This window comes from Rutidosis leptorrhynchoides, chromosome 6 (assembly GCF_046630445.1).
Source record: "Rutidosis leptorrhynchoides isolate AG116_Rl617_1_P2 chromosome 6, CSIRO_AGI_Rlap_v1, whole genome shotgun sequence".
In the NCBI taxonomy this organism is placed as follows: domain Eukaryota; kingdom Viridiplantae; phylum Streptophyta; class Magnoliopsida; order Asterales; family Asteraceae; genus Rutidosis; species Rutidosis leptorrhynchoides.
The window spans coordinates 415071278-415081474 of NC_092338.1; the positions used below are offsets into that span (position 1 = coordinate 415071278).

Here is a 10197-nt window from a genome sequence, read left to right on the forward strand (position 1 = left end):
CAATCATAAGATATATTGAACCCATGATGGGTGATGTTTTTACAGCACGTTTTGCTGATTGTCATTTTAATAAAACATTGTTCCCTAGATTAGGGGGAGAAATAAAAATAAAAAATAAAATGATGCTTCATGATGTGAACATCAATTAAGGTATATTGAACTCGCACAAAAGAATGTGAAACGAAAGTTCAAAAATAATGCATATGCAAGAACTTGCAAATTAATTACTTTATGCATTTACAGATATAAAAAAGTGACTAAATCATATATACCAGCGATAAATGCTCCAGCTCGAACTGAAATTCCAAAAGCTGGCAATAATGTCACTGTTGAGTCTTTGCCACGCATCAAACGTGAAAGATCAATTGGTTCCGAAGATAAAAATCCTCGAAAAAGAAAATCAGCTGATAATGAAGTAAGAGAAAGTGTTCAAGAAGAACCACAAATCAATATTCCTTCTGCAGAGGATATTGATAAATGTAAATACTAAAATTGCGATAAATTATGCAATATTATGGAACCAAAATGAAACTAAAATCTCTATGAGATATTTTCATATAATGTTACAATGACATCATGAATAAAGATGATGATCTGGAACTAAAATCTGTCATTAAATATACAAAATGGACATGATTGAGCTCAATGGAAAGGAGCAATAAGAGCTGAATTAGAATCGCTCGATAAAAGAAAAGTTTTCGGATCAATCGTTATCACTTTTAAAGATGTGAAACGTATGGGATACAAATGAATTTTTATCCGAAAAGAAATGTGCAAATGAAGTTACAAGGAAAAACTAGACTTGTAACTCAATATTTTCCACAAAGACCAGAAATGAATTAGGAGGAAAAATTATCCTCCTGTAATGGATACAATTACTTATTAGATACTTAATCAACCTGGTAGTTATTTAAATGCATCTCATGAATGTTGTTACTACTTATCTGTATGGATCACTTAATAGTGATATATATGAATATACCTAAAGGGTTAAGGTATCATAAGCATCTAATGTAAAACCCAAGGGAATATATTCCATTAAATCACAAAGATTTCTAAGTGGGTTTATACAAACGGGACGTATGTGGTATAACCGATTAAATGACTACTTGATAAAAAAAAAGGGTATAAATATAAACTTATTTTGCACGTATGTTTTATAAAAACAATGTTCGGGTATGAGATCGCAGTTGTTTATGTCAATGTTCTTAACATCATATGAACAAATAAAGAGATCTATGAAATCATTCAACTTCTAAAGAATTATTTTGAAATGAAAGATCTTGAAAAAACCAAGTATTACCTTGGATTGCAAATTGAGCATATGCCTAATGGTTTACTTGTACATCAAACAACTTATACCGAAAAGATTTTAAAACATTTTTTTTAAAGACAAACTCATTGTTGTTAGATCACTCAATATTGACACTGATCTATTTCATCCCTGCGAAGATCATGAAAATTTTAACAGATCGGAAGTTCTATATTTTAGTGCAATTGAGGTTCTTATGTATCTTATAGATTATACAAGATCTGACATTTTTTTTGCAGTTAATTTGTTGACAAGGTTCAGCTCAGCCCCTACCAAAAGACATTGGAATGGGATCAAACAAATAGTTTGATACCTTCGGGGAACTACTGATTTATAATTATTTTATTCTAACAACTCGAAACAAGATTTGTTTGGTTATACAGATGCAGATTATTTATCCGATCTACATAAAGCTAAATCTCAAACTGGATATGTATTCCTAAATGGAGGCACCGCAATATCATGACGTTCTCAAAACAAACACTTGTTGCAACATCATCAAATCATGCCGAAGTGATTGCATTACATGAAGCTACTCGGGAATGATTTTAGTTAAGATCAATGATACAAATCATTATTGATTCTTGTGGACTAGAACGCTATAAAAGCGTAACAACTATCTATGAAGATAATACAGCTTACATAATACAAATGAAAGAAGAGTATCAAAAATGACAGAACAAAACATAAATGCTGACGAGGCGCTAAAGCTATAAACGGTCTTAACGGTCATAAGTTTGATGGAAAAGAATGGTATATTGGTAAGGCTCAGAAAAAGACTGAAAGGGAATAGGAACTGAAACAACGGTTTGAACAAACCATGAAGGAGACTGTAGACAAATCACGAGGGCCAAACTTGTACATAAAAGATTTAGATGATACAGTTTCAGATGAAAACCTCAGATTTTTCTCATATACTCAAGATATCGTAAAAGACAACCAGATTAAAATGAGATACGTTCAATCAACAACTCTGCTGATCTTTATACCAAAGCACTGCTAACTGCTATTTTCAGAACACACGTTCATAATATTGGCATGAGGCATGTTCAGAAGATGTAACAACTCAGGCGTTGCCTACTTGAGGGGGAGTCAACTTTATGCTGCACTCTTTTTCCCTTAGCTAAAGTTTTATCTCAATGAGTTTTCTTTAGCAAGGTTTTTAACGAGGCAGTACTAGTTATTCTCTAATAAAATTGTCATCCAAGGGGGAGTGTTATAAAATATCTAGATTGTGTTATAAAATATCTAGATTGGATGTTAATTTTATTATTATTATATTTCTTGCATAGTAATATTTTATACTATAAATAGACATGTATGGTAACCATTTAAGGTGCACCATTTCTCTTGAAATATCAATATCAATATTTCTTCTCTCCTTCTTCTCTCTTTTTCTCTCTTTGTTCTTATAACCATTAAAGGTAGTTATAAGCCTACTGAATTATAACATATATAAGTATATTTAATTATATTTGAATTTTGTATTTTATATAAGTATATTTATAATTTTTTTAGCAAAAAAAACTAAAACTCATATTAAAATGAGGTCGTTTCTCAAAAGAAAACACCCTCAATAGAGATTACAAAAGATACGGGGGACATGGAAGTTCGCGCCTAGAAAACAACCATCTAGAACAAAAAATATCTATAAACGAGTCTTCCCTAACAACTCGATTTTTTTAAAAAAAAAACATTCTAAACAATTCGAAACCGATCGAACACAATTGTACATGATCCAAACCAAGCGATCTAAGTAGAAATCAACAAACAAGAAAAAACTAAACAAATGATCACGAGACAAACTCAATTTCTCAACCTCTAGGTCCTAAAGTAGGTAGCTAAAGTAGATTACAAATCAAGTGCGCCTTCGCGCCAAGTTTGGATCTGAAGGCCAACTAATTTCAGGAATATCTAAATATTCAAACATTAACATTAGGCACATAGGATCCTTTAAACATTAACATTTGCTGTTTATCAATTGCAGAATTAAAATTGGTGGGAAAGTTTTTTTTTATTATTTTTTATTTTTATTTTTTGAAAGCTAAATTAGTATTCAAAGGCAAAAGCCAAATCCAGTACAAGTACATATTATATCCAAAAACTGATCTCACCAAATGGCCTTTGGCCTAGCGGTATCGAGGTGTCGGTGTCCCCTCCAACCTTGAGATTGTGCTTAAAGTCTAGTGGTGAACAAAAAATGTATATTTTTGTGGAATTATTCGTGTAGGGGGTGTGAATTTGTCTTTAAATAAACCGATGTCACTTAATTCTTGTCTGTTGAGTATTACTATTCTCAATGTTAATAAAAATACAAGAATCTGCAAAATGTGAAAACTTACGACTGGAAATGAACAAGGAAAGCCAAATGTTTTCCTTCACATATTCTGCATCATAGGTTTCAAGATCTGTCATAATGCGCGAAGGTCTTAAAACATACACCAGAAGAAGATATTTGACAACATTGAAGATGCATACATACTTTGACAAATTCAATTAAAGAAATAAACTAAAATGAGTTTAATGCATTGCGTTACACTCAAGGTTATTTTTCTTTCGGCTTTCTGGAACATGTGGAGACTTATAAATGGCATCATTTTCAAAGACGCAAGATTTCGCTTATCACTTGTGTTTGACGACATTGTGGTTTTTGCATTTAATTGGTTATATTCTAGGTATTATAAGACTAGAATAAATTGGACGACATGACTCCAAAATCCTTTGTGCTCTTTGTAAATTTCTAGCATTTAGCTAAATTGTTTTGATAAAATTTCTACCGTTTAAAAAAAAAAAAAAAAAATATCACAAGAGGCAGACCAACCTCAGTCCACATCTTCCTAACATTTTCATCACCACGTTGCAGAGCGTTGTAACATTAGCTGCAAACTTATATCATTACTGCAGTTAGCAACGACATGAATATGCAATAAAATGAAAACCAAAAAAAAAATGTAATTGACTCTTCTGAAACAAATCAATCCATGAATATGCAAACCATAAATTGCTCACATTGTTCTGATATAGGCACTTACAATGTGGACCTAATGTGAGCACCATCAACTATATTTTTGACTGAATTTTTACATCACTTGATTTTAGATTTATTTTAATTAGCGATCATTCATATATAGAAGGAAGAGAGGTTTGTTCGGTTGTTTAAGTCGATTTGGAACTATTGTGAATGAAGTAACTGAATGTATTCCCACATCGATTAAACAGACTCACAAATCTCTCTCCGTTATCTATATGAACGATCACCGATTCTAACAGAATCTACAAATAAGTTATGCTAAATTATAGTATGAAATTTCTCTCCTCGAAATGAAAGTCGACATGGTTCATATTATTTCCACACTGCTTCCACCGCTAGTTGATAAAGAGGGACAAGCCCCTGGAAAAAATCAATTATGAAAAATAAGAATGTACAAATACAACGGGTATTCCCGAGGGGGTGCTTCCACCGCTAGTTCTTTTACAAACTCAGTGATGTCAACGTTGAGTTAAAATACGATATCAATGTTAACATATATTCATTAGACTAACGCATTTAATACCCAGATGGGTATTTGTGTGTGTGTGTGTGTGCGCGCGCGCGCATGCGTGTGTTTTCAAACTGCTTCATTCATAAAATTTCAAGGAAGCTCTACCAGTGACAGCAGAAGAAGGGTTCCTGAACAATAGCTCGTCAAGAATTCAGAAGGTAGTAGCAGCACCACGCAAAAATCTGTAAGTTCTTGATGTCAAACTGTCTATTTTACGGACATAATTATGAAAAAAGGGAAAATCCGAGTCACAAAATTTCTACAAATGAAAACACTATAAAAGTAAGTTGTTAGTGTTGCAAGGATTAAACGAGATAAACATGATCATATCTTGTTTGAGCTTATGGCCAGTCCATAGTGATATGCACGCCTCATTGTAGCTATGTTTGGCCCTGTATTCACCCATTAAGCGGGTATACCACCCGTATAGGGTTGATATAGGGCCAACAATGGTTTCAATGATGCGGCGGATATCGTTACCGCCTGGAGGTAAGCTCAATCCAACCGAACTCTTTTCTTTATTCAACTCAAAGTTATCTCTCTTATTCCTCGCAATAGTAACCGCCAAATTTATAAGCAACGAAATTAAACGTAGATACACATTTGTAATATATTAACAAAAGAAAGCTGAAGGTATTCTCTCTTGTGCGAATGCAATTTGAATAAGATTGCTTATGAATGAAAATAAGGGGAGTACGATGACAATTCATGGTTTGGTTGTATTCATATGTGCATTAGTTTATGGCATTTTGAACATGTTTGATTGAGAACTGGTTTGGTCGAAGATTATGGTTTGGTTGTATACATATGTGCATTAGTTTATGGAAATGTGCAGGTGTTTGATAGAAACTGGTTTGTCCCTATGGTTTGGTTTAATGCATGTTTGAGACATTTTGATACATGATGGCAATTTACAGCTGAACTTATATGTTTGACACACTTTGAACATATATGTTATTTTGAAGCATGGTTGACAGTTTTCAACCTAAGCAAAAAGGGAGTTATTTTGACCCAATTTGTATCAAATACAATTTTGTAAGGGGTTATTTTGATCCACTTGTATCAACTACAGTTTATATATTAATTCAAAATTCATGGGGTGACACTATACCGGTCAAAAGGGTCGGGCTGGTTCAGGTTGGGTCGAGACCTACTTGTATCATAGATATATAAGGGGTTATTTTGACCCACTTGTATCATAGATAAACATAAGAGGTTATTAATGTAAGATCGCATACCTCAAACACAATGTCCTGCAATATAAGCCCAAGAGTCTATCCTTTTCTAAAACCAATTGGTATTAAAGGGACTTTCCCTTAGACTTATATACATACATTTGTTTTTGTCTCCATCCTATGTGGGATAGGTTTGCACCCCAACAATCCTCCCCTCAAACCGAAGACCACATCACCGAGCCTCCCCTTCAACGATACTCCCGCCATCTTATATCACCGGTCTCTTTTTCTTTCACTTTTCTTTCACTACCGGGACACGTCTCTTATACCGCCGATCTCTTTCTTTCACCATCGGGACACGCCGCACTTCCACGCCTTGGGAAGGAAGACTTTCGATATAAGGCACCATGGCTCCATTATCGTTGGCAAACTGAGGGGTGTGCCATGTCGCACCGTGCGCTTAGGGGTGCGCCACCACTGCGTTATTCACCACATCGGGCTATAGCCTAGCTCTGATACCATTTGTAAGATCGCATAGCCCAAACACAATGTCCTGCAATATAAGCCCAAGAGTCCATCTTTTTCTAAAACCAATTGGTTTTAGAAAAGGATGGACTCTTGGGCTTATATTGCAGGACATTGTGTTTAAGCTATGCGATCTTACAATTAATACTCAAATGAGATACACAAATTGCAGTATACATGGATTATTAAACACGTGTACTACACACGAGATAGTCACTAGCTGACTGAACACGAAAACATAAATTGAAGTAAGGTTTTTTGCATTTGCATAATATTCAAACCATTATAGCTATATTCATAGTAAATACTCCGTTTATCATATCATATCATACTAGCTTAAGGCCCGCAAATTCGCGGGATTGCGTAAGAAAATTTGCCGTAATGGAGCTACATATGTTACATAACTATACGTATCTTTTTTTTATTATTTTATTTACATGATATGGTGCTTAATGAACTTTATATATATGAGAAAGCAAATCAAAATTTTCAGACATTTTTCAAATCGTTACGATTTATCTTTGTCATTTCTTTTCTTTCATTAGCGTTGTCCCCCTTGCGTTCTCTCCTTTCGTGAAGACATTTTCCTTTTTCTCTACTCTTATTTCTTTATTTCTTATTCTCTTGTCAAAAGTACCTAATATGGGTTTTAAAATGTTCCCTTATACGAGATTCTAAGGTCCTTCCCCAACTCCATCAAGTTGTTCATTTGACAACAAAAATTAGGTTTAAAAGTTTTGCAAGGGTTGTCGTGTAACACAAAATAGGTTAAAAAGTAGGCTTATAGATAAAGATGTTACCTTCATGTTTTGGAAATATAATTATTAACGATTTTCAAAAGCCAAAATCCGAATTCAATGGACTTTAATTCAACACTAATTCGAGGTTACAAATAAAATGTTCAATTCAGAAGAACGATTTCATTCAGCTTCTAAGTTTATTGCTTGCATCTAGAGTAGTCATTTATAACGATGGAGTAAATGTAATGTAAGGGTAAATCGGGAAAAAAAAATCAAGGACTCTGAAATATTGGGCAGTAAAAATAATTAAGGATAATTAACTTCCGGATCAATAATTAGTCTTAACACGTTATTGGTGTCATTTTAGATGCTTCAATAAGTAGTTCTTTAACGATGGTTCAACAACATCATTATTGGTGTCATTTTAGAGTTTTAACACATTACTTTATTCACAAAATGTTATACTCTGAATTACTGTTAAAGCATATAAGAAAACTTATTTCGCTCATAGAAAAACCTAAGTAATCTATAATTTAATAGACATTAAGTCACCCAAACAAATGGAGATAACGATAGCAATAAGGAACTACTTACTTAAGAGTAGGGATAGTTTCTGACGGATGCGTAGAAGGATCAACATTGTATACCCACTAACACTAACACCTGATCTACCATTTTTCCCCGTTTTATATACTATCAAGTAAAAAAAAATCTACCATTTTTTCCCGTTTTATATAATATCAACAACTAAACTGTACACCAACATCGGTTACACCAATATACCATAAAATTAGATGTTCTTCTATGTACCTTTACTTAGTTAAAGGTGCATATTCAACAGTCTGATTGATTGTATGTAATAAACAATTTCAATAAAAAAATTTGCTACCTAGAAGAACAATTACAGTAACAGACAAAGATTTAATCAACTATTACTTATAAAATTTAAGACCAATATTGATGTAGGCAAGCATCATTAACAAAATTAATCCCTTATATCATGTATAAACTTTGATTTGATGGCAAGATATTAATGTACCCGAGCATCATTGACACAGTAACGTTAAAGCAACTGCCAGAATAGGGAAAACTTTGCGAAGCAATATCTTTATCAGCAAATCCGATGACAACCAGTTCTACAATTCCAATTCCGACAGCTGCCGCAATTGGAACAATCTCACAAGTCGGCTCAATGTCTAAATCAATTAGCTTAATGCCCCTTCCTCTATATCATCACCAGCTGGCCTCCCCATTTCTAGAGTCGCATCACTACCCTTCCTCTTCCTCCTCCAGTTTTCCTCTTCCTCCACTTCTCAGTTGTGGCTTCGTCACCCATACCTATTACAACCAAATACATGAAAGGTAATCCAAACGAAGTATGTAAGACGTCTTACTCGTGATAATCAAAGATACAAAGGGCGGTGATTATTTTCTTAATTTAAAACAATTCAACAGTCTTTTCTGCCGACCCCACCGTAAAAACCCACTCATTAAGAATGATTAAATGCCAAGCAGCTAACCTAGCATAGAAACCTACTCATTAAAGGATAATCAGTATACACCATTTACATCTAATACAAAATGAATATATAAAGATAAACTAAACTTTTACATCTTTAACTGTTTAACCATTTTTCAGAATTAATTTGATAAACACATATTTTCATGACAAAGAGGTATGTATACACTATTCTTCTCACCCCCAAAAAAGTCCTTTTTGGTCACTCTAGCTGGCTGTCTAGCAACTTCTCCGTAATACAAATTTTTTTCTGCCAAACACTTTGTACAAACCTGCTTCAGCATTGCTCTGTCATCAGCAACATCAGCATCATAATTCCCAGAATCAACTTGAACAGACATTTCATTTTCTACTTCAGTAGTTTCTTGGTTCACTCTAAGCTATAAAATAAAAATAGATTATTAAATACAAAACACATTGCTATTTGACACTTGATATCAAAGAAACTGTAGTCGCATATTAGTTGTCGCATGCATACCTTATTACATCTCTCCTCTAGCTCATAAGGGCGCCAATTATGCCTTAAAGAAGAAGATTGCAATGCATATAACTATATAATCAAGTAACAGATCATCAAATACCCATATAAGCAAAATTATATATGTATAATTCTAACTTCCACAATACTCGTTTTATCCTCTAATCACTTTATTAATTGTTTCATCATGAAGTTTGTTTTAATATATCAATCCATTGACAGACACATGTATATATAGTGAAAGTTACAAACCGAAACCATAAAATGTCCGAGAACTACGAAACTATTGAATTACGTGTTATTTTAAACATCAAAAAATGGCATTCATGCGTAAACATATGAATCAAGTGTGATTTGAAAGGTGTATTTTTGCTTTTTAAAACCTGTTACAAATATTAACACATCATTATATCCATTTACAATGAAGAACATATGGTATTTTTTTATGGCCATTATATACCAAAATAATCATAATAATTAATAACAGTAACCTGATGATCGCAAATTATTAACAGTAATTTATAATTTATAAATCGATTAAATATCATTTGAATTGATTACCTGATGCAAACGAAAAATCATTTAGATTGTTAGCAAGAATCATCGATGGAAATTAAAAGAACCAATTTAACGCCGATTTAGGGTTTGAAACAATAGAATCAACGATCGTAGTGTAGTTATTGATGCTTTGATCAGGAATCTTAGTTTCTCTGGCGGATTTTGACATGAGAGTATTTGGGGAAATCAAGTAGGGTTTTTTTTTTTTTTTTTTCCTGAATGTTGCAACTAAATGATATTTTGTGAACCCCTAATTTAATTATTCTTTCCCGTGTGTTTTATTCATATTAGGGGTAGTTTAGTCTGTATAATTCAAAGTTTAAAGATTATGAGGTCATAAAGGTGAGA

At 33.2% G+C, this 10197-nt stretch overlaps 1 protein-coding gene across 2 annotated transcripts; it reads right to left on the reverse strand.

The window, feature by feature from the left end:
• Window positions 1–8268: 8268 nt before the first annotated feature.
• Window positions 8269–10087, reverse strand: LOC139855519 (uncharacterized). 2 transcript variants are annotated; one of them, XM_071844753.1, is made up of 4 exons: window positions 9853–10087; window positions 9292–9363; window positions 9086–9193; window positions 8269–8632 (listed from the first exon to the last, which is right to left on the reverse strand). In XM_071844753.1, the coding sequence occupies exons 1-4, from the start codon at window positions 9871–9873 to the stop codon at window positions 8564–8566; spliced, it is 270 nt and encodes an 89-aa protein (XP_071700854.1). In that variant the 5' UTR covers window positions 9874–10087; the 3' UTR covers window positions 8269–8563. The 2 variants fall into 2 exon arrangements, with proteins under 2 accessions (XP_071700854.1, XP_071700853.1); XM_071844752.1 differs by having other exon boundaries at window positions 8995–9193.
• Between the last annotated feature and the right edge of the window lie 110 nt (window positions 10088–10197).